The sequence below is a fragment of the Melanerpes formicivorus genome, unplaced genomic scaffold, assembly GCF_026170545.1.
Source record: "Melanerpes formicivorus ecotype bairdi unplaced genomic scaffold, bMelFor1.0.p_v2 SCAF_24, whole genome shotgun sequence".
Classification (NCBI taxonomy): Eukaryota; Metazoa; Chordata; class Aves; order Piciformes; family Picidae; genus Melanerpes; species Melanerpes formicivorus.
This window is the reverse complement of record NW_027142376.1, coordinates 9,774,899-9,800,817: the sequence shown is the minus strand read 5'-3', so window position 1 is coordinate 9,800,817 and position 25,919 is coordinate 9,774,899. Positions and strand designations below refer to the sequence as shown.

At 46.4% G+C, this 25,919-nt stretch overlaps 1 protein-coding gene across 1 annotated transcript in view; it reads right to left on the bottom strand.

Annotated features, from left to right (window-relative positions):
* CPNE4 (copine 4) overlaps positions 1-25,919 on the bottom strand; it is a 159,138-nt gene that overhangs the window by 14,073 nt on the left and 119,146 nt on the right. The window contains exons 11-12 of the mRNA XM_068152864.1: positions 21,141-21,274; positions 5,176-5,230 (exon numbers count right to left, since the gene is read on the bottom strand). Coding sequence (XP_068008965.1) covers positions 5,176-5,230; positions 21,141-21,274 — 189 coding nt within the window. The remainder of the gene's footprint in view (positions 1-5,175; positions 5,231-21,140; positions 21,275-25,919) is intronic.

The window sequence follows — 25,919 nt, the reverse complement described above, 5'->3', positions numbered from 1 at the left end:
TTTGTCTCCTTTCTTTGATCACTGAGGAGGTTTGATTCCTTTCAATCTCTTTAGCTCTGAAGGTCTCTAACTTCTCCTGTTTGTCTTAAATTGCCTTGAATGAAGCCCAACTTTGTCTTGCAATGCACACTGCATAAATACATATTTTTTTTGTTCACAAAGAGTGGATATGGCTGAGAGCAAAGTGGCAATTTGCATGATTTAAAATTGAACTCAGGTTTATCATCCCAGATACATCAGGGCATTAATACAGCTGACTTCAACTGCAAACATTTGAGACTCATTGAGATCTCTGCAGGACCTCCAGAAGTGCCAGCAGTCCTGGTCACATGGAAAGCAATCTGTTTACTCCCTGTGCAATGGAACCTGGATTATTTACAGAAAGAGATTTATTGGTTGGATGCCACTGCTTTATTTGCTAGTTCAGATGGCTCCAAGCATGGCATGGAAACTGGTCTGTGACTTACAGACCCATAGAGCAAACATCTGAGCACAGAAAAGCTTCTGTAAAGTGCTCTAAGTTGGCTGATGACTGCCAAAGAGAGTGTCTCATAGAGAAGCCAAATTTCCCCATCACTCACCACAGTGATGCCTACCATTACTGTCTAAAGAGGCTAAGTAGGGGAAGGACTGACACAAAAACTCCCTGAGAACTTTGCTGCCACTTCAGCATAGCCAGGAGGCTGGAACATGCACACTGACCCTGCACAGAGGGTTTTATGTGGTCCACTCAGGCCATGGAAGCTCATGCAGAAAGTGCTTCCCTGTGTTCCTCTTAGAGCAGACACAGAAGCAGGGCTGTCAGACACTCGCAAGCCCTCCTGCTGAAAGCTGCTCTTTCCGCACGCTTTGCCTACCCAGTATCTGCTAGCCTCATGACTAGCTGCAGGCCACAGGTAATCACAGCTGTCAGGAGCAGTTAGGTGAGTTCTCACTGCTTGATTTTGCTGTTCACCAGCCTTTCTTCTTCCTTCAGGCTTTCTGTGTTGGCTGCACCTCAAGAGCGAGGATGGCGATGCATGTTTATGTATTGCCGGCCGACTCTCCCGGTGCTGTGCCTCCCCAGGGATTTCATTTCTTTAGCCAAACGTATTTGAAATTCTAGCTAAAGGAAGATGCTTTTCCAGAGCCATGAATGCAGTATTTTAGCCTCACATGCAAGCATGGGCTGTCTGCTTTTGTTGCTCTACCTCTTTCATGTTGTGCAAAGCATGTTGATGACAGAGGACCAAAAGCTGACCTACTAAATGGCATCGTTCTGATACTGAACGGTGCAGCCCCTATACACCCCCAGAACTCATAAGCTAATGGGATACAGAAGGCCAAAGTGTGAACACCTAAAATGCTGAAGACTGAGAAATCCTCAAGGGAAACATGACACTTGGCTGTTCAGGAGCAAGCATGTTTATGTAATCTGCTGGGGGGCTTGTACAACAGGTCAGCATTAATGTCAGGAAATGCTGGGGTGTGCCCAGCCATGCAAACAGGTGGCCTGCCTTACACCAGTGCCTGGCACAGAGAGCTGTGAGGAGCTGCAGACCATGGTCTGTGGTAGGACTAAGCCTCACGGTAAGGATTCTTCTCAGAGAACAGTGATTGTGCCTCATTGCTAGCCCCATGCTCAGCCCTCCTCCTCCCTCCTAAGATCAATGCATAAAAGCAAAGGAGAGGGACATCTTGGGAGCACAAAGATGTGTGCTCAGTCTGGTGTCACTTGGCTGCTGCACAAACACCACTAAAATTCTCTCACTAAGGACATTTACTGGCACTTGGTGAGGAACTAATCTTTTCCCTGAGTAGGACTCTGGGTAAGTTATTTAGCAGATACCATCACGGATGTGGGATTATTCAAACACAGCAACCCAGGGACTTCCTGCACCAGGAACACAGTAGTTATGGGGTAATTTTCTGAGGATACATCAGCTAAAAAAGGAGTCTTAAGATATTTCTGCTAAGGACGAGACAGTGCTTCCACTGCCTGCATGGGCACAGTGCCTAGCACCTGCACACAGAGCAGCAGCTGTCCACCAACATGATGGTGCCCAAGAGACTCTGAAGGAGCCATACCCACACTGCTACATGCTTGTGACCTTGCAGAAAGGTCACCTTGATGTAATGTAGCAGGTAACTAATTTCTCTCGTATTGGGATGTAACAAAGTTCATCCTCATAGGATGTCCCTTGTTAAACAGGTTTCTAATTAAGGCTGAAAGGAAAAGAGAATTCCCTAACTAATGAGGAATGTCAAGGTTTCTTTGAAAAACAAGCCTCAAAGCACAAAAGGAAAACCCTGCCTTGGAATGCAGCAAAGAACAAAGCTCCACTAAATCGTGAAGCAAATCGCTGGAAAGCTTTTGGACCACGCAAAGGCTTTTTGTTTAAGTTGCCTTGAAACATTACTCTCTTTTGGCCTCTACATGTTTTTTTAACCCCTTTTACTCTAACTGAACTTCCATTTCTTTGAATAAAAAGCTGCTTTGGCTCAGAAATCTCCTTTTTCATCCATTTAGCAAACACTGAATATGGATGCCTGAAATCTGACAATTAAGAATCCATTTCCCCCCTCTCCCTCTACGCTGTTGAATTCATTTAAATTAACCTCTCTGTCCCAGATAGCTTCTGCTTTCCAGAAGTCTCTAAGGTGATGGTACTGGGACTCCTTGACAAACAATCTGACAAATGCAGGCATATTTAGGAATGCTGTCTTACTAATTTAAATAGATCTTGTCAAAAAATCCTTGAACAATAGAGGCACACAAGATAAATGCCGAGATGCACAGTGTTGAGCACTTCTCTCTGAATAAATTGAACACTATTAAGCCACTGCCAGTCTGAAAATTAAATATGGAATGCCTGCCTATTTTGCAAAAGCCTAAGACACTGGCAAATGTAGAGAAGTATTGCTGAAGAGCTATTATTTTCAGAATGCTCATTAATCAAATAGTTTGGGAGTTGGACAGCCTATGTCTCTGGCGAGGCCCACGCTGCAGACATTTCAGCTGGGCAAATCTTGGCCATTTATTTTCCTCTCTACTTGATTTTTCAGCATGCTGCCCAGTTTCTATGTCTAAACCCAGGTTGCTTGGCTAAGGTGACAAATTCTCTTTTTTTTCCCCCCAAGTGTAATACACATCCTTCTGCTCTGTCAGGCTTGCATTCATTTTTGCCCTGAAGCTCAAGGTAAGTGCAGGACTCAAGAATCACAGTCCCTGACCTTTCCAGCAAACTGGGCAGTGCAGGCCAGAGTTGTACAGGGCCTGCACTGTGGCTGTAACTGCAGTCAGGGTCTCTTCAGCAACTCTTCCCAGCATAAGCAACAAGTGAAGCTTTCATTCAAAGTGCAGAAATAACCAGAAAGGTCTTAAAACAAACTGCAGAGGCTGGTGCTGGGATCTAACAAAAGGGGCAGTGTGCTCATGTGACCTGAGGCATCAATGCCACCAGATGATTATTTTGGCTCAGAAAGAGTCTTGTTTTGTGAGTCCTACCTTACTGCCATCAGCAGCAAACCAGTAAGAAGACTTCACATGTCACTAACATCTTCCTTCAAGCAGTCCTCAGCAAGGAATGTCTCTTTGCAGCTGAAAGACTTGCAGGCTTCCCCCATGCAGTGATGGTCACCTTGCAGATGATGGAACACCTAGCCCCTGCACACCATCAGGCTGGTACCCTGGTGTAGGGCAAAGGCAGCAGCACCTGGTGTTGCAGCACTGGCTGGTGCTGGGATGGAAGAGCAAGCTGGCTGTGATATAGATCATCCAGCCCACACTGCTACACAGGCAGGAGAGGGGGGCACATGTCTGTGGCAAAGGGATAGACATCTGAGAAGCAGCTACTGCATTTGACTGCTGTGTCTGGTGAAAGGCTGCTCACGGTTGTTCTCCACAGCACTCCCCCTTGCACAGCAGAGAAGGGTGTCAGCTGCTGCAGCTGGAGCAGACAGACAACAGACACAGGTGTTCTGTGTGCATTCACCACCTTAAAATCTGTATCTGAGTTCTGAAAGTTGTCTCTGGTTTTGGACAGCATTAACACTGCTGCTGCTTTTGAGGGGCAAAGCTCTGCAGATACCTTGTCAGGCACAGTCCTTTGTGTAAGTGTAGCTCAGAAGGCACTGCTTTAAGCCACGTGTGGACTTACCTTAGACACCCCTTTGCAAGGCATGTATCAGATTTGCTGTACATTACCACTGCTGCTCTTATGCAGGGATCAAACCTGCTGTCCATGAGGAACACACTGGGGTATGGATCAGGAGATGAAAAGCATGGACCAGTGTGTTCCATGCTTTTCATCTGCTGATCCACACTTTACGATGTGGAGTGACACAGGACCCCTCTCTGCACAGAAGCTCTCCACTCCAGCCACAGCTCAGAGACACAACTCAGAGCCCAGATGATGTCTGCATGATCAGAAGTCTAATGCTGTTCTCCTTCAGGTAGTATCTGATTCACAGAATCCCCAGGTAGTGTTTGGTTACTTATTTGTGCAGAACTGTTCTTCTGTCCATGCTACCTCTGCAGGTGCAACACAGGATTTGAACTCTTCGTGTTTCTTCCTAGGCTTTTCCCTGATGGATGCTCTTCCTGTCACTGTGCTGTCAGCACTCCAAACCCTACAAGACCCTGTGTTGATGCTCACGGTTGCACCATCACTGTGCTCACTCTCATTCTGTTTAGTTTCTATCCAACATGGATACACACTCTTGTATTCTCTTCCTGTTATTGACCATGTCCACTGTGGCACAGAGATTTGCCACAGGGCACACCTCTTCTAAAGTCTTTATTTAAGGAAGATGTGCAACCTCTCCATCACAAAGCATGGACACTGGACCCCTCACTGAATCACATCTTCCAGAAGGGGTTGTGTCAAAGCAGGGCTTGCACAGCTTCAGAATAAGTTTGGCAAATGCCATTCAAAGAGCCAGTTCTCCTCCTGCTAGACAGCATCCATGAGCAAAGCTTTGTCAGTATCATGATGTGTTTGGGGTGTAACACAGCTTTTTTAAGCCTAGCCTTGATTTCTGCTTTCAGTGAGGTATCAGTGAGTGAGAAAGCCAGCTGAAAGAAAACAAGCAGTAGAGCTACTCCTCCTAGCCCTTGCCCTGCCCAGAACCATTTCTCCTGTAGTTTGTGCCTCATAAACCGAGGAAATGAGAAAATGCAATTTATGCACCTACTTTGTATTCTGGGGGTATCCTTGCACCAAATCCAAAGGCTGGGAACATTTTGTCACTGGAAAAGAAGGAAAAAAAAAATCAAATAAAATAAAATAAGATAAAATAAAACAAAAAGAAAGGAGAGTTCCCTCAGAGCATTTTGTTACAATAAACATCTACTCCTCTGTAAGCATCCATCAGAAACACAGAGCAGCACAGCACACAGAAATGGCTTTAAGGTCAGGAGTACAGCATGGCAGACTGCAAGGGCACCAGGTGAGAGGAGGAGGGGCATGTGCTGACCTGGGAGAGTGACACAGCAGACTTCTCAGGTGAACTCACAGTGTTTTGGGGAAGGTAAAACCATTTGGAGAGCACTACGGGACCAAGATCTGCTGCAGAGTAACAGCTCTGTATTACCCATGCTTTGTCCACAACCTGGCAGCAGCACGAGGCTGAGCTGTCCTAGCAGCCTGTAACAACACTGACTCCATCTAAATATGGAAGTGCTCTCCCTGCCCAGAGCACAGGTGTAGGGAAAAGATCACTCTAATTAAAATCTTGTGCAAATTTGAGTTCTTATGGTTGTCCAGGTGCAAAAGAGACTTCCTAAAATATCCCAAAATGCCCCCAAGCCTGCAGGTTCTGTAAAGCTTTCTGTCTGCGTCTTTAGCAGTTCCACTAAGACATGAGTTGAATTAGGCACAGGTTGACTGATGACCTAGCAAATGCTGTGGCACAGTCCCTTTGCTTTCAAATACCCCAGTTCAATCTGTAGGGACAAAATTTCCCTGTTCAGAGAACCTGGAAGCCTCAAGGCTGTTAGTTCCCCTTCAGAAATGTAGTAATGTCTCACACAGTCCCAGCACTGCCAAGCTGCTTCTTCCCAGATGGCAAAGTGGAAAACAACAAGCTGCAAGGGATGTCTGGGCCCTGAGTCAGCAGAGCCCTTGATCACACCCCTGAGGTTAGCAATCACCCAAACACATGCCAGCTAAACACATCCTGGAGCTCAATGCCACCGGATTGCACTCCAGCGCTCGGATGAATCAGACCTTTCAACAAGGCTCATCCTATTCTGCTCACAGGCTGTCAGGGCCCTTGGAAAAGCTGAGTTCCTACCACTGCTGCTGGCACTGTCAAAATTCCCAACAGGCCAGCAGCTGCCATTTTCTTTGTGGTGTTCAAGACACTGCCACTCCAATATTCAGCTGAAGAAATTAGAATAGAATAGAATAGAATAGAATAGAATAGAATAGAATAGAATAGAATAGAATAGAATAGAATAGAATAGAATAGAATAGAATAGAATAGAATAGAATAGAAATAGGAATAGACTAGACTAGACTAGACTAGACTAGACTAGACTAGACTAGACTAGACTAGAATAGAATAGAATAGAATAGAATAGAATCAGAATAGAACAGAATTAACCAGGTTGGAAAAGACCTCCAAGATCATTGAGTCCAACCTATCATCCAACACTATCTAATCAACTAAACCATGGCACCAAGCACCCCATCCACTCTCTTCTTAAACACCTCCAGTGATGGTGACTCCACCACCTCCCTGGGCAGCACATTCCAATGGCCAATCTCTCTTTCTGTGAAGAACTTCTTCCTAACATCCAGCCTAAACCTCCCATGGTGCAGCTTGAGACTGTGTTCTGGTGCCAGATGCCTGGGAGAAGAGACCAACCCCCACCTAGCTACAACCTCCCTTCAGGTAGCTGTAGACAGCAATAAGGTCTCCTCTGAGCCTCCTCTTCTCCAGGCTAAGGAACCCCAGCTCCCTCAGCCTCTCCTCATAGGGCTTGTGCTTCAAACCCCTCACAAGCTTTGCTGCCCTTCTCTGGACACGTTTCAGCAAGTCAATATCTTTCCTAAACTGAGGGGCCCAGAACTGGACACAGCACTCAAGGTGTGGCCTAACCAGTACTGAGTTGCTTCCTAGCCCCGCTCAAGCAAGGTACCAGCAGCCAGCAACCATTAAAGCTGTTGGGCTGCTCTGACACATGCTGTGAAAGGCACCATGGTGTTTCTGACCCAACTAAAGAGAAACAGAAGGAGTTGAAAGAAAGCAGAAATAAGCCCCAAGCTTGGAGTAAGCATGGGACAGAGAGATATTCCCCAGCTCCCTGGGCGGAAGGGTGGCTGCTGTGTGATGGTTTAGCTCTCACAGTTGCTGTTGCAGTGTGTGATGGTTTAGCACTCACAGTTTGCAGCTGTCACACAAATTTTGGGAGCACATACTCTAAATGCCATATGTGACACTGTGTGACAGTGGATCTTGGAAAGGATGACTAACATCATTTGCATGGTAATGAAGCATTTTTTTTTTCAGGAGATGACAGAAATGAAGTAGCTGCTGACATTTTGATGCTAACCACCTGCTCGTTGCCTTCTCTTTGATTAAACTCTCCTGGATGTGGGGAAGCCCTTATCAATAGATATAAAGAGTTCAGGCACACACTTAAGGGACAAGGAATACAAAACCATTAGAAAAGAATCTGAGGGGAGGGAAAAAAGAGTCTTGTTTTACATCAATGATTAAGCATACTTGGATTAGAAAATCAAACCCTGTGGGGCTGCAACTTAATTGATTTTGGGCAGGAGCAAGCAAAGACCAAAAAAGAATCTTACTTAGGTAGAATGTGTCTAAATTCAATAAAGCAATGGAAAAAAGCTGATGTTGGCAGCAATTAGCCAACCTGAGAGGTGCTGAAACCCACACAGTGCCTGCATTTGCACTGCATCATTTCTTGAGGGTAAACAAGTGCAGGTACTCTCCTACCTGCAGCTCCATCATCTGCTCTGCAGCAACTCAGAGGCAGCCCTGACACCTCCAGCAGCCTGTGCTGTCCTTCTAGTGCTGAGACTCCTGCACTCCCAGTCAGAGAGGGGCACAGGCCTTGCTGTCATTCTGGAACACCTCACTCCCAAGGCAGGATATCTGCCTCAGTCAAAAGCACCCAGGTTTGTTGTTAGAGCAGTGCCAGCTACTGCTGCCACTGCCTCGTGACAGCAAAGCTTCACCCTGTGCAACCCCAAGGCAGGACTCAATGCAGCTGCTCTTTAGATGGAAGTGCCCCAACTTCAAAGGTGGGGGGAATCCTGGGGCCTGCCCCTGTGACTAGGATGTTCTCTTGCCTCACTCAGGATAGCTCCACATGCTCCTTAGGAACTTTCTCATCGTTCAGCATTGAAAATGAAGTACATAGCTCTGCCATTCTGATTCAACCTTCTGGGACCAAGGAATTGGCTTTCACTATCTCCCAGGGCTTAGTCTTCAAGGCCAGAAGTGAACCATTTGATGAGCACTCATGACATCCCTGGTGCAAGAAAGATAATCACGTTATTCCCTGATCACACCTCAAAACTGGTGGCTGACAGCTTTCAGAATAAAACAAAACTTCCCTGTGAGCAATCCTTTCCCCCTTGTCACACCAAACAAGGTGTGCAGCTCATACAAAGGTGTGCAGCTTAATGGCTGTTTCCCAAAGTGATCCTCTCCAGTCTTCCCAGCCACTGCTCACCTTGTCATAAGAGAACATCCTAGCAGCTGAGCCTGCTGCCCTCCTACACTTGCAGCACTACAGCAGGGAAGAAATGACCCAGGAGGGTAGTCAAGGACTCTCTTGCTTTCAGGACAACCCCTTATGGTACAGAGGCAACACCAAGCTGCTGTATCAGGCCCAGGGCTATCACAGCAGCATGCAGCAGAATGCAGAGAAGCTTCTCAGCCTCTGGAAGCTGTGTCTAAGGTGAGGCCATCCAGGGACTGAAACTAAGACCAGAAAATGAAAAGATGGTTTCCTTCTCCCTCAGGGGTGAATTGTGTGCACCAGGGACTCCAGCCCTGTTTCCTAAGCTGGCATTTCAGCAGGAAAAGGGTCTGCTCTGATGACTTATTTTCTTCCTTTGTCATTTCAACTCACTCAGAAGAACAAAAGTGAGAGCTGGTTTTCTTTTCCTTTGTGTTGCTTGCTCAGATGTTTGGGCTTCACTTGTACCAGGAAACAGGCTGGGATCCTGGCTGAAGCACAGGGACATGACTGTGGACACTCTCCTGGCATAGCACAGGCACCTGCCACCTAGCAGCCCTCAGAGACCCCCAGGGACAGTGCTGGGGATGGCTGTGCTTGAGCTGGCTCCCAGATTGCACTCTGGGCATCACCAGGTACAAGGACATGGGCAGTGCCATGTCTTTGGCCTCAGGCCACATCAGGATGTTTGACTTGTTTTGTTTAACCCTAACCAGACAGGCCTTGGCATATGCAAAGGAACTGCCTGCACTGTCCTGCTGGAGACAGATTGCTGAAGGGACAGGAGTGGAAAACCAAGCTGGCTCCATAAAACCTGGGCTTCACAAACTGGAGTGAGAAAAACATCAGGACTTGGCAGATCTTTACAGAATTACTCTGTCACATCTACTGCCCATTTTATACTGCTCTTTGTTTTGCATTGGTTCCCTGAAGAACTCAAACTTGGCACCTATTTCAAAAGCTGAAGCACTTGACATAAAATCCAAAGAAGCAAAAGCATCAGACTTTGGCTTTTACACCTGGTTGTGTAAGGTCTGTGAGCAGACATGCAAGCAAAAATGTGTGTGGCTGCTGACGCCCTTCCCAACCCAGCAGGCTTGCATTACTGAAAGGGACCAACAGCAGCAGACCTGGACTAGACCCTAAAGGCAGAATCAAGGAGAAGGCTCAGGTTCAGTATTGATATTGGTGAATGTAAATCGATGCAGACAGAAGAGGATTGTCAGCACTCCCAGTCCACAGTCCTCTGAGCAGAAATACAACCAAAGAGAAGTCCTTCAGAAACCTCAACTGTAACAGAATGCAGAGCACCAGAGAATCTGCCATACTCTCCTTCTGGAACACATCTCAGTTTTAGTCACCCATCCTTCAAGCTCCCTGGTGGAAAGTGAGGAAGTGCAATGACAAATCAATACATTAGCAGGGTGCAGAGGAAGGCTTTCAGTGGACTGTGCTGCAAAGGCACCAGCAGAGATGAAAGGAAGAGACAGCAAGGTTTTGTAATTGCAGAAGGTGTGCAGCTAACATTTTCCAAGCAAGCCCAGCATCACCAGGTAAGGAACACCTTGTCATAAAGAGGAGGACACAAAACAGAGAACGTTTCCAGGTCTCGTCTCATTAGTCACTGGAGCCCGCTGATACACAGAGAGCAGCTTTACTCTGGGAAGGATTTGCTGTTCCTAGTGACAAAAAGGAGAACTCAGATGAAACTGTTCCACTGGGTGAATTCATGTCAAACATTAGAGCCTTTTGCAGTTTGCTCTGAAGATGCCAGCACAGGCAATGCTAGAGCTAGATTTTCACCAGCATGGCAATAGCTGTGTTCAGAAGGGAAGTAGGAGCTGCCAGGACCAGGTGCTCTGAAAATCTAAATTGGGAATCTAAGGTCTTGATAGTATGGAGTGAATGTAGGGGGAAAGAAGGCCTCAGGCATTTTATACGCCATTTATTCCTTCTGAACAATGAACTTGTAGCTCACCACTTCCTCAGGTTGTTTGGGACTCATTTACTCATGCTCATGGAAGCCCTTTAGAATGAAGCTACAGACTTTTAAGTTCCTAAAGTCCATGCAGCACTGTGTTTGGATGCCAGCGGTCTGACTGGCATGGAAATCTGCTTGCTTCACACTGGTGCGAGACCTCTGAATCTGTGGTACTAGTGATACAGTGAATGTGGGAAAAGAAAGAAACAAGGGGTGGGGAGAAAGGAAAGCAAGAAGCCATTTTTAGTGTCATATGATTAAGATTCTCAAAATTCACAGCTCTTTGAAAGTCTTGCAAGCTGACTTGAACCCCTGGATATTAAGCTGTCACTTTTAATGTTGGGGTTGGGTCAGATCAGAATCACTGGGGAGATATTTTTTACATACTATGCTGGACAAAGCAAAATCAATTACTGTGCCTTTCATTCTCAGTTCCCATCTTCAAAGAATAAACTGTGGATCTGCTCTGTTCTAGAGACATCTCCTGTTATGAAATTAGGTATTTCCCCTCTGCCAGAAAGAAATGTCAATGGCCAAAAGAAAAGGGGAGTGTCAAACATGTATCATAGTATCAGTCAGGGCTGGAAGGGACCACAAGGATCATCCAGTTCCAACCCCCCTGCCATGGGCAGGGACACCCCACACTAGATCAGGCTGGACAGAGCCTCATCCAGCCTGGGCTTAAACACCTCCAGGGACGGGGCCTCAACCACCTCCCTGGACAACCCATTCCAGGGCTTCACCACTCTCATGGGGAAGAACTTCCTCCTCACATCCAGCCTGAATCTCCCCACCTCCAGCTTCATTCCATTCCCCCTAGTCCTATCACTACCTGAGATCCTGAGAAGTCCCTCCCCAGCCTTCCTGTAGGCCCCCTTCAGATACTGGAAGGCCACAATTAGGTCACCTCGGAGCCTTCTCTTCTGCAGACTGAACAGCCCCAACTCCTTCAGTCTGTCCTCATAGGAGAGGGGCTCCAGCCCTCTGATCATCCTTGTGGCCCTTCTCTGGACACGTTCCAGCACCTCCACATCCCTCTTGTAATAGGGGCTCCAGAACTGGACGCAGTACTCCAGGTGGGGTCTCACCAGAGCTGAGTAGAGGGGGAGAATCACCTCCCTTGCCCTGCTGGCCACACTTCTCCTGATGCAGCCCAGGATCTGATTGGCTTTCTGGGCTGCAAGTGCACACTGAGAGCTCATGCTGAGCTTCTCGTCCACCAGCACCCCCAAGTCTCTCTCCTCAGGGCTGCTTTCCAGCCAGTCACTGCCCAGCCTGGTTTTGTGCCTGTAACTGGAAAGAGTGTGAATATGGGGAGATGGAGACAGAAGGGGAGAGGGCACAAGGAGAAGGGTAAAGGAAAGGAGAAGGGTAAAGGAAAGGAGAAGGGTAAAGCAAAGGAGAAGAGAAAGGAGAAGAAAACAGCAAATGGCACAAAGCAAGCAGTCATATCTAAACTCAATCAACATTGTAATCTTCCATGTTCAGGGTGTGAACTGGAGGAGCAGGAGCTGGATTAAGTGTTTCTTCTCAGTGTATGAATGAGTCAGGTTCCTGAGTGTATTATTTAGCAGTTATCTGAGCAGGGCTTGATGCCAGCAAATTCTGAATCACAACAGGTTGCAGGGATTAGCAGCACTTCTAAGAAAAATACAGAAATCATTTGAAATATTTAAACACTTCCAGTTCCCTGCTTTGCAAGCAGAGCTTAGTAAATACAGAACGTGATTTGCAGGACCAGACAGGGCTCAGTGAAGCCGTTCAGGAGGTAGGGAGCAGAACCCATTTGCCTTGCCCCTACACAGGGAGCACATTACCAGAGCAGCAACAACGAGCTGATTATCTTCCCTCTGGGTCACAAGAGAGAGCTGGGAGTGTGCAAATCAACAGCAAATTGCTGCAGCAGCTACACTCTTTGGGCTGTCACAAATGGCGATGCTACACAACCATGTGCAAAATTCTGACATTAAAATTCATTTGCCATCTTTAATTACAGCTCTTAGTCACCTTAGGGGAGCTGGAATCTGCTGAATACTGAGAAATGGATACTGTCATCTAACTGGGTTTGAAGAACACGAGGGAATGCCTGTCCTGCCTGCTAACGAAGCAGGGGAATACCAACTCCCTGAACCTAACCACCATGGGCCAGCAGCTCATGAAATAACTTACAAAGTCAAATCTGGGTACACTGGATTTAAACTTCCCTTTGTTAATACTAACAGAATTGTAAAGGAAGCTGTGCAGGGTAAAAAAAAAATGATCAAGTGAACTCAGAGTAGACTGGGAAAAAAGTCATCAGAGCTTGAGGGCAGGGTAGGTGAAGCAGAATGCAATGGCAGTGAGATGTATCACTTGCTAGGAGGATACCCTGGTAAAATGGCATGGTCAGGAAGGTGAGACAAAATGTCAGCTTCCCTGCAAGATGACAAATAAATTGGTTTATACCCACAAGAATAACCCAATTCAGTAAAATGTATCCTGAAAATTAAATGAGACTTTATAAATGGGAATACACTAGGGAAGGGGACGCTGCAAAAGGTGACAGAGCTTTATTTCCCTGCTCAAACCAGGCAGATTCCAGACAGTCCTCTGTATGCTAGAGGGTTGCACAGATGTGCCTGTGCCTTCCAAACCCTTGTCTCTGTGGTGGAGTGACTTCTCTGTGGGATCATACATGGAAAACTGAACCATGGTGGCAAAGGTCATCCTCACACAGACTGCAAGCTCAGAGGTGACTTGAAGATGGCACTGCAGGCGAAAGACCAAACTTCCTCACTTATGGTACACGGGGTAAAGAACCCCAAACCCAACAGCACTGGAGTCCTCTTGACACCTGTGCGGCTTTCAGGCAACCACAAGAAACTCTTTGCTATGTAGGCACAGGATATGGTCCTTTTTTCACAAATGAAAGTGGAAAGGGACAGAAAATACCTAAGGGGGGTTCTGGGAAGAGGAACATAGGACTGCACTGGCACATGGAAGTGGCAAGGAGCTGGCAGAGGAATTTCTCATCAATATTCTCATGACACAAATCAGCTTCCTAGGGTGAGCAAGATAATGCTGTTACAGAGATTACAGTATGATTTAATATGACCAAATGAGCCACTGATGCAATGGTACCAAGATGAAAATGACATTGAGTCAAAATGAAGACCACAGTCAAAGCAAGCTAGAGCAAAGTGCAAGTGAAATCCAGTGACGACTAAACGTTTGACCAGGCACTGCTGGGCAGGCAGGAGGAAATGGGCTGCCCATCTCTGCTCAGCTGCTGCTTTGGGATCTCTGGGCAGCATTCATTTCACCAGAGCCTGAAGGGGATTGTAAGAGAGTAAATGAAGCCTAAGTCACAAGAATTGCCTCACTTTAACTGAGAGCAGTTGGATGCACAAACGTCCTGTTGAGGCCGACTCAGGCTGGAGGTGTCTGCTCTCTGTTTGGAGGAGACCTGCATGACAAGATTCAGAACATGGTGTTCACCTGCCACACAGATGGGTTTCCCAATGGGAGAAATTTCCTTCTCAGCTATATGCTAACATGATAGAGTTAGTGATTAGCACAGTTCATGCACAATACTGCAAGGAGGACATTCACACTTCTGAAACTGGACATGCTTGTGCTGACTAAAGATGTACCACATTAGTAACAGATGGAGTCAGTGATGATGGCAAGAGAAATTGCTGTCTCCTTTACCTATGATTATTTACTTATTAGTATTTATTTACATAAATGTCTGCTCTCTACAGCAGTAGGTGGTATGAAGTTTCACAAAAAGTTCATAGGGGTATATGCTTCAAGTCATTCTCTTCAGAAAGAAGTGCTGACAGAGAAATCCCAGCAGCAGCTGCACAGTCCCAGGGAAGTGTCAAGTGCTGCATGGACTAAAGCTTTCCCTAAGAGGAGCCTTCAAGCTGAACTGAGAAAAGACCACACAGAAAGGCCATGCAGAAGACTCAGATTTTCATGTGCCTAGCAGCTGACAGAGTGCAGCCCTGCTCTCTGCAAAGTATGAAGAGGAAGCAGTGATGTTGCTGAGACACTCAGAAAGGGCCACTTGGGACAGGTGAGCTGACACAGAACAGAGCCCCTGGAGAAGAGGTGGTGCAGACAACACACCAAGGTGGAAACAAGGTAAGGGAAGAGGCAGAGCTGTAAGAACTGGCAGTAGCTGCCCTGGTAAAGGGCCTGCAGATACACACAGACAGGTAAACAGCCATCTGTTCAGACACACAGAGAGAGTTATGTGCACAGCACAATAAACTGCTGGGAAGTCATCTTCCCAACACAGCTGTACCAAACTAATTGTCTTGTATTGATTCTGGGGATAAAAAGTGGTGATTGTAGAAATCCCCCTGTGGCAGTGGTCTGCAAACACAGGTTCCACAAAGGCAAACACTAAACATCAGCATGTGTATATTGTGGAATTGTGCCAGTCTAGGCCTTCAGCAGCTGAATTCAAGGATTTTCAGTCCAGTTTGGTGATTAAAAGTATTACCAATTCCTTTTGGCCAGTCCTGGGTTATCCAAATCTTTCAGAATATGTTTCCCCACACCTGAGCTTACTGCTAAACACAAGCTACAAGCTTTGCTGCACAGGTTGTTGTTTCTCTGTTTTTTTCTGATCTTGCATGTCTATGCAGAATTGGTCCTATCAAAACACTAAATGAAAAGATGTGTATCTCCTCCCCCACGGCTTAAAAACCTGTTCAGAGGGGCTCATCAGCTTAACAGTCTCCACAAAGTTTGTTTCTGTAATGTAAGTGACAAAGAGAGAAGCTTAACAAAGAAGCAGGGTGGGTTTTTTAATTGATCTGCACAGGTAGATTAGATGTCAACATCTCTAGCTCTACACTGGGATTTCATGAAACATTTCCTGTTGCATACAGGGTCAGTTGTTCTGAGCAGCATTTTGTCACCCCAGTTTGGATGAGTTACTCTTATACCACTGCCTCAACCACAGCCAGTTCTGTGTTTCTGGGCCTGATGGACCCTTCATTTGACTCAGGTCTTTCTTTTCTTAAATCTACACTGAGAAAGGTGTGCTAGGCTGGGAATCCTGGTCTTTTTATTTCCTCCTTTCATGTTTCCCTTCAAGTGCACTTTATTGCATGAGGGAACACACTTGCTCAGGCCTAAAATACTGAAGAAGAAATCAGAGGGAGGTGAATTTTGCATCTTAGTCAGTTGCTGCAGCACTTCATCGACCGCAGAGGCTACTGCTGAAACTCAGACTGACTTCAGGATTTTCACAACTTCTGTGGAATGTGGCCCAGCTTTAAAATGTTCACTTTAAAGTATTTTACAAAGCTCTGCACACAAATAGTTCCTGCACTTCGCAACAATAAGGTCTCTTTGCTCATTAGTGGCATTTGGGAGATTTGTTAACATGATCCCAGAATGAATGCCAGTTTTAAGGATCTACTGGAGCATTTAGGGTTAAGGAAGCTCTTTGCCTGAGTAACAAAGGACATTGGGGTCAGGAAACAGACAGAATTTATCTTCCCTACAAAGAAGTAAGAAAATATCTGCAGTATCTTTAAGAGTGAATCAACTGACAGCAAGATCTTTGAGCTAGATCTTGAACAGAAATAAAATTAAGACCAAATTTATGACCAATTTTATGACAACACTTTACAAAACTATGTGGAATGCGCAGATCAGAACAGGGATGGTCCATCAAGAATGGGAAATTGCACAAAACACCAAATGCTTTAAAGTACTTGATCTGGTCTTTAAAGTACTTGTCTTTTTCAGGGTCTGAGTATTGATTTGAGCACACAAAAGTTGGTCCTCCCTTTGTGAGCACTCTTCTAATGCAGTGAAGAACTCTCAATGTATGCACAAATACAAATGTATGTGTAGAAATTATTCACAAAGATCATCCAGGTCTGTTGGAGGCACTGAACATTTGGGTGGGGGGTGAACAGCTAACAATAAAGGTCAAATTCAGTCAGGCTCTTGACTCCATCTCAGTGCCATCTATGTTTTGCTTGAGTCAGATTGATTTCAGCGGGGTTAGACAATAAGCTTTAGTGTCTTGGTGAATCAGAACAGAGGGTTTAGCACAAAGATAAATATTTAATGCAATATAATAATGAGATTCTTAATAAGCAGAAGAGAAAAGAAAGCTTCTAAACACAGAAAGCAGATTTCAAACTGAGGAAGGGATTTGCAAGTCCTGCCATCACTGAAATTTGCAATTACATGAGCTCATGTAGGGATGATTTCCGCCTTCAGCACTGCGTGCATGTAACACATGTATCCTCACAAACAAGCTATTTGCAGCCCCATTCCTGCCCTTTTTCCTTTGCCAGAGACAGCAATCACTATGGAAAGAAGGATGAGCCACACTCAGGGCCAGTTGGTTGTATTCCAGCACTGGCAAAACAAATCATGAAGATCAACAGCCCAGGCAGTTTTCTAAAGGGTGTGCTAAAGGGTGTGCACTCTTGTTACTGTGACTTAGGACTTTGCTCTGCAGAGGAGGATAAAAAATGGCACAGAAATCAACTCTTTTGTAGCATCTCTAAGTGTTAACCATGCCTATTAAACACCCAGCAGTGTGTGATACCTGTCTATGATGTGAATATCACTGCATTTATACACACAAGTAAAACTCTAGTTGTAAATACATTAATTCATCTTTGTGTGTGGCCAGCTCCAGGTGCTTACATGAGAGATTCACAGCACATCTACACCTGTCTTGGCAAAAGGACTTGGTTTATCTCCAGGCAGTGTTTCTCAGGTGTTTCCAGACTACCAGAATGGAAACAAACTTGTCAGTGTGCTCCTCCATAGAGCCATCTGCTAGGATATTCAAATATTTTCAGTAGGAAATTTTCTGTGTGTTTTTTCCTTCTTCCAGTATTTCTAACAACATTTCAGAGCCTAATTCCTTAAAACCAATGAATGTTTCTCCTTCCTTAATGATCTATTGCTGCTGTTGCTTAGCCACTGATCAGAGCGCCTACAAACTGTCTTCCCTCTGATGCCAAATGTTCTTATACCCTGAAACAATTCCCCCATAGGATACAGTAGGAAACCTTTTGTGCAGGCAAACAGCTTTTGCATTTCCCACACCTTTATCAGACTGGTCTATCCCCACAGCACTGCAGCATCTCCACAATCAGGACAATAATCAAAGCCTGTTTCTCATTCTCTGAGTAGTGCTGATGAAAGAATGGTTCTCATTCTTCCACGCTTAACTGCGCAGGACGGTGCTATTCATTTAACTGCTTCAGCAGCCTCCAGATAAAAGGGCTTTGAGATGAGCAGGGATTATCCCACTGTACCAAGGGATGTGAAGCAGCACTGAATTTGGAGCATTAATTACTTAGAGACACATGATGTTAGGCTGATCCATCCAGAAACCTGCTTTATGAGAATATTTGGCTGGACTGACAGCACTTACTGGAGTATATAAAGAAAATGTTGGATTTGAGTGTAGTCTCTATAAATTGCCAACCCAGGTCCTCCCAAATTACAAATAAATGGGAAGGTTTCTAATTACAGAAGTGTATTAGTAGCCATGAGCTTTTACCTCGCCCACCCCCCCATAAAAAAGCAGTAGTATCCAACAGCTGTGCTATCAGCATGCAGAAGGCATTGCAAGCAACAGATCTGACTTTATTCCAGCTACCTTTTCACCTGATGGAATACACTAACCCTGAGACCCAGAGGAAAACACTCTATATCCTTTGACTGACATCAGCCACCTCTGCTGGAGGTGGGGAGATTCAGGCTAGATGTGAGGAAGAGGTTCTTCACCATGAGAGTGGAGAAACCCTGGAATGGGTTGTCCAGGGAGGTGGTTGAAGCCCCGTCCCTGGAGGTGTTTAAGACCAGGCTGGATGAGGCTCTGGCCAGGCTGATGTAGTGTGGGGTGTCCCTGCCCATGGCAGGGGGGTTGGAACTAGATGATCCTTGTGGTCCCTTCCAAACCTGAATGATACTATGATACTATTGAGGTAATCAGTGGGTATGACCTGTAAGAGTTCAGGTTATGAGCCCTGACACTGTTGTGCTCTCCTGTTTGAATCTTACTGACCACCTGTCCCTGTATCACCTGGCCCTAGGCAGACCTGATGTGCAGCCAGTCCCTCTCTTTCCCCTTCTGGCTGATCTTAACCTGGAGACAGAAATCCTGCTCTGGTACTTGAAGCACAAATGGGCTCACAGGGGCAGTTGTGGGTCTGTGAGAGTTTTACTGCATTTGAGACTGGGTTTTTTAAATTGTTTGTACAGAAGATGCTCAGGCATCTCAAGGCTGCAATTAAATACAAAAGGAACTCCTGTATAGAACCTGTGGATTATTCTGTGTGAAGCTTTGCTCCTCCTAGATTCTTCTTTGGAGAAATGGTAAGTTTTCATTGCCAGCTTGCTGGGCGTAAAGTATGCAAGCACAAAGCAGAAGCCCTCATGTGACATTTTGCTTAGAAAGCACCGGCCATGCTGCATCAGCTGGCCCATTGGAACAGAGAGTATCACAGTATCACAGTATCACTTAGGTTGGAAAGGACCTCGAGGATCATCGAGTCCAACCTATCAACACAGACCCCACGACTAGACCATGGCACCAAGTGCCACGTCCTTGAACGCCTCCAGGGTTGATGACTCAACCACCTCCCTGGGCAACCCGTTCCAATGACAAATGACTCGCTCGGTGAAGAACTTCCTCCTCACCTCGAGTCTAAACCTCCCCTGGCGCAGCTTGAGACCATGTCCACTTGTTCTGGTGCTGGTTGCCTGGGAGAAGAGGCCAACCCCTTCCTGGCTACAACCACCCTTCAGGAGTTGTAGAGGGCAATGAGGTCACCCCTGAGCCTCCTCTTTTCCAGGCTAAACAATCCCAGCTCCCTCAGCCTCTCCTCATAGGGCTTGTGCTCAAGGCCTCTCCCCAGCCTTGTTGCCCTTCTCTGGACACGCTCAAGTGTTTCGATGTCCTCCTTAAACTGAGGGGCCCAGAACTGGACACAGTACTCAAGGTGCGGCCTAACCAATGCAGAGTACAGGGGCACAATGACCTCCCTGCTCCTGCTGGCCACACTATTCCTAATGCAGGCCAGGATGCCATTGGCCCTCCTGGCCACCTGGGCACACTGTTGGCTCATATTCAGGTGGCTGTCGATCAGCACCCCCAGGTCCCTCTCTGTTTGGGAGCTCTCCAGCCACTCCGACCCCAAAGTGGCACAGCCTGAGAGCAGGCACAGGGCAGGAGACTGCCCTGGGAAAAGAAACTCTGGCTTTTGCTCAGCCCACAGCTGACACAACCTTAGCTCCGCTGATTAGCATCGACAGGCATTTTCTGCAGCACAATGGGGCTGAATGCTGCTGATGATTTCATTTAAGGAACATGTGGCCATTATTTGCTTTCACTGATTGGAATATGCAATATTGAGAGAAGAATCCTGGTTTGGGATCACTAGCTCTGTACACGAGGGACTGTGCCACTTAACTATTTGATTTAAAAAAAAAATAGACCGTAAGTGATAAAATACCAAAATCTGTCTGCATAAACCATCCCTTTTCATTCTGTTCCCTGCTTTAAAGTATATTAGTTCTCTGAGTTACTGCTGGTAATTATTAAATTACTGGGTAATCACTGAGGAATTATCAGGTCATAATAACATAATCATTTTCTCAGGCTCATTGCCTAAGTTTGACCACCAAGTTCTTACAGAGACTGTCTCAGGGCAGTATTTTCTGCAGTCTTCTTACAGGAAGTGCACTTGGTAATTAGATTAATAATGGGCAATTAATTGGATAGGAGCAGGCAGCTTATTTGAAACCAGCAGAATTACATAATGCAGTCAAAACAATGAGGAGCATTTGTTTATTTATGGCAAGCCTTGCTGTGTGCCCACATTGCCACTACCAATAGCCTTGCTCTGTGCACACACTGCCACTACCTTTTACTATTCACTTTGCAAGAGGCAGTAATAACCTACAGGAGAACACTGGAATGGGCCACACCTTTACTTCTGACAACAGCCACAGCCACTAAGCAGTTCAGGCAACTACCAGTTCTGTTTCAAGCACAGCACCTAGAGAGCACTGTTCTGCAGGAGGGACAGTATCAGGCTCCCCAGTCTTGAGCATGTACACAGGGCATGGATTTGTCCAGCCAAGGCAGCAGTCACAGAAAGGATGCTGTCAGCACGTGCAGAGCAGGCTTCAGGGTTAACTCTCATGAAACATGCACTCAAACAGGCAGCTTCAGCATGTGAACACAAACCTGAACCTTGACATGCCAGCCAAGAAGCAGGTCTGTCATGACTCTGAAACTACCTTAACCCCAGTGCCACTCCCAGAAGTGTGTGCAGGCAGACTGATGGCTCTGACATGCCCTCATTTCTGTTAAGTGACTGAACACAGAGCTAGCGCAGCCAGCAGCAGGCAGACATCGATCTCACACTGAGAAAACACTTTCTGAAGACAACTCTGTTACCCAGGGTGGTGATTTACCTGTCATAGTCCTGGCAGATCTCCCCGACAGCTACCAAGGCTTTCAGATACTCGTTGGGCTGGTAGGGGTGGATGTAGTGCAGCGAGCAGCTGTTGCGCGGGTCGCCGTTCGATGCGGTGAAGTCGATAGCTACCTGCAACAGAATCATAGAATCACCATAGAATTGTTAGGGTTGGAAGGGACTTCAAGGATCATCTAGTTCCACCCCCCCTGTCATGGGCAGGGAATTCTTACACTAGATGATGTTGTCCAGAGATATCTAGCCTGGATTTAAAACCCTCCAAGGATGGGACTTCCACCACCTCCCCGGGCAACCTGTTCCAGTGCCTCACCACCCTCATGGTGAAGAACTTCTTCCTAACAAGGGAAGCCAGAGTCCTGTGGAACTGCTCTGGGCATACCTGCACCCACAGCAGCCAGAAACTGCAGCCTCAAAGCAAAGGTCATCTTACATCTCAGATAGGATAGTATTGATAAAGATGTCCAAAAGTAAATGAGCACTTAGAAAATAAGAGGTAATAAAACTAAAATAGCACAACTAGGGAAAAAAAAACTGCATTATTGTTAGGTGTGGAGAATTATGTTCAGATACAAAAGAATCAAATTTACTATCTCTAGTTGGTCATACTTAATTAAATTGTTCCAGCCCAGGTGATATTCAGGATGTGAAAGCTTTGCAGCAAAAATGTCCCAAGGAAGTTAAAAGCCCTACTAAAACTATAATTTACAACTCCATTTAGAATAGAATAAACCAGGTTGGAAGAGACCTTCAAGATCATCACGTCCAACCTATCATCCAACACCACCTAATCAACTAACCTATGCAACCAAGCACCCTGTCAAGTCTCCTCCTGAACACCTCCAGTGATGGTGACTCCACCACCTCCCTGGGCAGCCCATTCCAATGGGCAATCACTCTCTCTGTGTAAAACTTCCTCCTGACCTTCAGGCTGAACCTCCCCTGGCGCAGCCTGAGACTGTGTCCTCTTGTTCTGGTGCTGGCTGCCTGGGAGAAGAGACCAACCTCTGCCTGTCTACAACCTCCCTTCAGGTAGTTGTAGAGGGCAATAAGGTCACCCCTGAGTCTCCTCTTGTCCAGGCTAAGCAATCCCAGCTCCCTCAGCCTCTCCTCCTAGGGCTTGTGTTCCAAGCCCCTCACCAACTTTGTTGCCCTTCTCTGGACTCGTTCCAGCAAGTCAACCTCCTTCCTAAACTGAGGGGCCCAGAGCTGGACACAGTACTCGAGGTGTGGCCTAACCAGTGCAGTGTACAGGGGCAGAATGACCTCCCTGCTCCTGCTGGCCACACTGTTCCTGATGCAGGCCAGGATGCCATTGGCCCTCCTGGCCGCCTGGGCACACTGCAGGCTCATGTTCAGCCTACCATCAACCAGCACCCCCAGGTCCCTCTCTGCCTGGCTGCTCTCCAGCCACTCTGACCCCAGCCTGTAGCACTGCATGGGGTTGTTGTGGCCGATGTGCAGAACCTGGATTTGAAATCTTACTGTGGCTGTAGTAATAGTAGCAGACACTGCCTATCTGGTAGCTTTTATCTTGAAAGCATTAAATAAAGCATTAAACAAGTAACCCTCTCCATTTCACAGATAATAACAAGCTACAAGGTGAGCTGCAGGGCAAAACCACAGTTCAAGTCCTGCACTGTTTTTTGCATTGCAAAGGCTTAGAAAGATTGTGGCAAGCATTCAACACATGAGCAAGTATCAGTGAATCCTCTGAAAATGCTTTTCTCCCTTTTAAAATGCTCTTTACAGCTCTCACTGAAGATATGCTCCAGCATGCGTCTCCCAGTGACCAGAAAGTCCTCACCCGAACTTCTGATGCTGCCTTCCAGCATCAGAAATTCCCAAAAGGAGTGATAAGGAACCCAAAGGGTCCCACAGAGGGCACAAAGTCCTGTACAAATGTTGCTACCATCTTGTCCAGTGCCCTTCTCCAAAACACAGAGCTCCATTCTCAGTTCTACAGTGCAGCTGACAGGCCAGGCCCTTGCTAAAGGCTGCAAAACCAACTCTGAAGTCCCAGAGTTGCCCCTACAAGTATGCAGCTTCTGAGCCAGAGCCTCTGCCTGGCACAGGGAAGACTAATTTAGGCAGCTGTGCTATTAAAGGGAAACATTACATTTCATTCTCCCTTTAAAAAATATTTTTCACTGGGCTCTAGCTTGGAAATCCCTTGGCTGCCTCAGTCAGCTGTGCACCCCCCAGCTCCTCACCACACAGCAGTCAGGACACAGCAGCTTGAACTGGCTTTTACCTCCACTTCCACACTACCCCCTGCTCATCACTGAGCAGCCTGCTTCCCACACTTCCCCCAAAACTGACAGCTTGATGTAACTGGGAGAAATCAAGGGAAACCTCCCAGGTATGGGGAAGAAAGAAACTCCAGTGGTTTGTGGAACAAAAAGGTAAATCCAAAGATCCCTGTAGGGGTTGGCTGAGTTTTGGGACACTTGTAAAACCTTAGCTGAAGTGTGCAGGTTTCCTTATGAGAGATGCTTGCTTTCTCTGACAATAACTTCATCTGAGTTTATTGTTTTGATTATACAAAATGCAAAATGTTACTAAGTGAGAGAGAAGCAAAGGGCATTCCTGTAAATTTGTTAAGAGTAGGCATTTTTACTGATAATCTTAGACATTAACAAGCCTCAAGGGACACATAGGACAGCACTGGACAAGTCTTCCTTCGTGTCTGTTAGTCATGGCTAAGTGCTTCTCAAATGAGAATAAGAGCAGTAAGAATAAGCAGGGGGTTTCATGAACTTGGAAAAAAATCTGTGGCTAGTGTTTGGAAAATTAAACCCCCCTTCCCAGAACAAGCTTCCTTGCTGGAAATGGTCCTTGTAGTGGAGATCTGATGGTAAGCCAATAATATCATGAAGTTTTTATGAATATCTGTGCTTGGAAGCAGTGTGCTTGACTTTGATCCCAGTCCCTGCTTGATTCCCAAAGGGAGGACTTTTAAGAAGGGAGACTGTTGGTACCATTCCAAAACACCACCACAGAGCTCTGATCTTCTGGCACTGCCCAGCAGGGCCAGCATCTTGTGCATACACACAGGATAAGGATCTGTACATATGTCACAGAAGCTAGGCTGATACCACACCTGAGCTAATCTTGTGGGCAGCAAAGCAGGAATCCTTGCTGCAGTGCAGACGTTTGATTTTTCTCAGTGTATCTTTAAATGTAGCAGTCCCAGCACAGCCAAATAAACAGCCATGGCTGCATTCTCACTGCTTTTCCCCTCAGCCTTGTAAATGGGGCATTTTCATTGAACTGCAAACACACTGCACAGCTTGGACCTCCTGCTAGGCCTGTCAGCAATGCATCAGCCTGCCCAGCACCACGACCTGCCTGACAGAATCTGTCCAATACATCTTCCTATTACAGTCCCTTTTGTGGGTGTTACACATCCTTTCTGCTGTATTTCCTGAAGTGATGACAACATCTTCTGACTACAGACCCACTTGCACTGCCAGCTTCTGAACACCTCTTCCGAGGCAGGGAATGTGTCTGATAAGAGACACAAGGGTCTGCAATAAGCACTGCACAAAAATAGCAGAGTGGCATCAGCACTATTGATCTCTGCAGATGACAGCTTCCTAATAAATGGTTTTGAAGTGAAGGATGAGTTTGCTTTCTTTTTCTAAAAGCATTCTTGCTAACTGCAAACTCTGCTCTTACAACAGATGTACCAAGCATCCCAAGAACACACAGCATGATGTCACCAAAGCCCTCATTACTGCCCTAAATTAACAAGTACATGGTACTACAGCTTTTTGTTATCAAATGGATGCTTGGCATCCCCCTGTCCCTCCCTCAGCAAGTGCCTTTTCAAATCACGCTTGTGTCACACTGCCTGCACACAGCAGGAGCTCCCCAGAAATGCCATTAACATTCAGACAACAACAACAACACGTGTGCCAGGAGAGCTGCAAGCAATTCGAGACCCATTCCAGTTAAAACAAATGGAAATCTGGGACCATGTGAAAAGAGGATTCTCTGATGGCGGCAGAAAGCAAGGGAACAGAGATATCTCCCTACAGGCTGCAGCCTGTGGGTCCAGTGCTCAGAGAACAATCCCTGGTGTGCTTCTGGAAAGAGCAGCACAGCTCACAACCAGTCCATGCTGCTGTCTCTGAGGACTGGTGCAGCTGAGGCAGGAGGAAGCAAACTATGCCAGCTACCTTGCCATTCACCCCAGACCAGCAGAGAGAGCTCCCTGGCTGTGCTCTCTCAGCTGGTGGCTTTCTGTATGGCACCACTGGAGGGGACCCAAAGTTCTTTGGTAGAAGGCTCAGTCTGGAGAGGAAGACTTGCCCACAAGGCTGATGAACAGGATGTCTAACTTTTAAGAGGCTGAAGGCAGGTGAGATGAAATCCCCCACTGTGAGACAGTCCCAGCAAGGGGAAATTCTTGCGCACAAACCAAGGCTCCACAGCCAAAGGCCAGTCAGCTCTGCCACAGGGGCTAACTCAGATGGAACTGGGGGGTGACTACACCACCTTAGTTAGCTTCTCACCCCTTCATGAAGCTGCCCTTGCTTTTTGCAGTGGGATTGTTACTGCTGCAAAACCCAAAAGTAAAAGAAGAGAAAGCTTACTGCACAAGCATAGTTTTATTTTCTGTGCTTAATACGTTTTGCAAGATGACCTTTAATAATTCACCAGGGAATGACATGTGAGAACCATTTCCTGTGACAGGAAGGGATAGGTGTTCTGAGAGGATTCCCTTTCTTAAGATCAACTTAGAGAAGTGTGG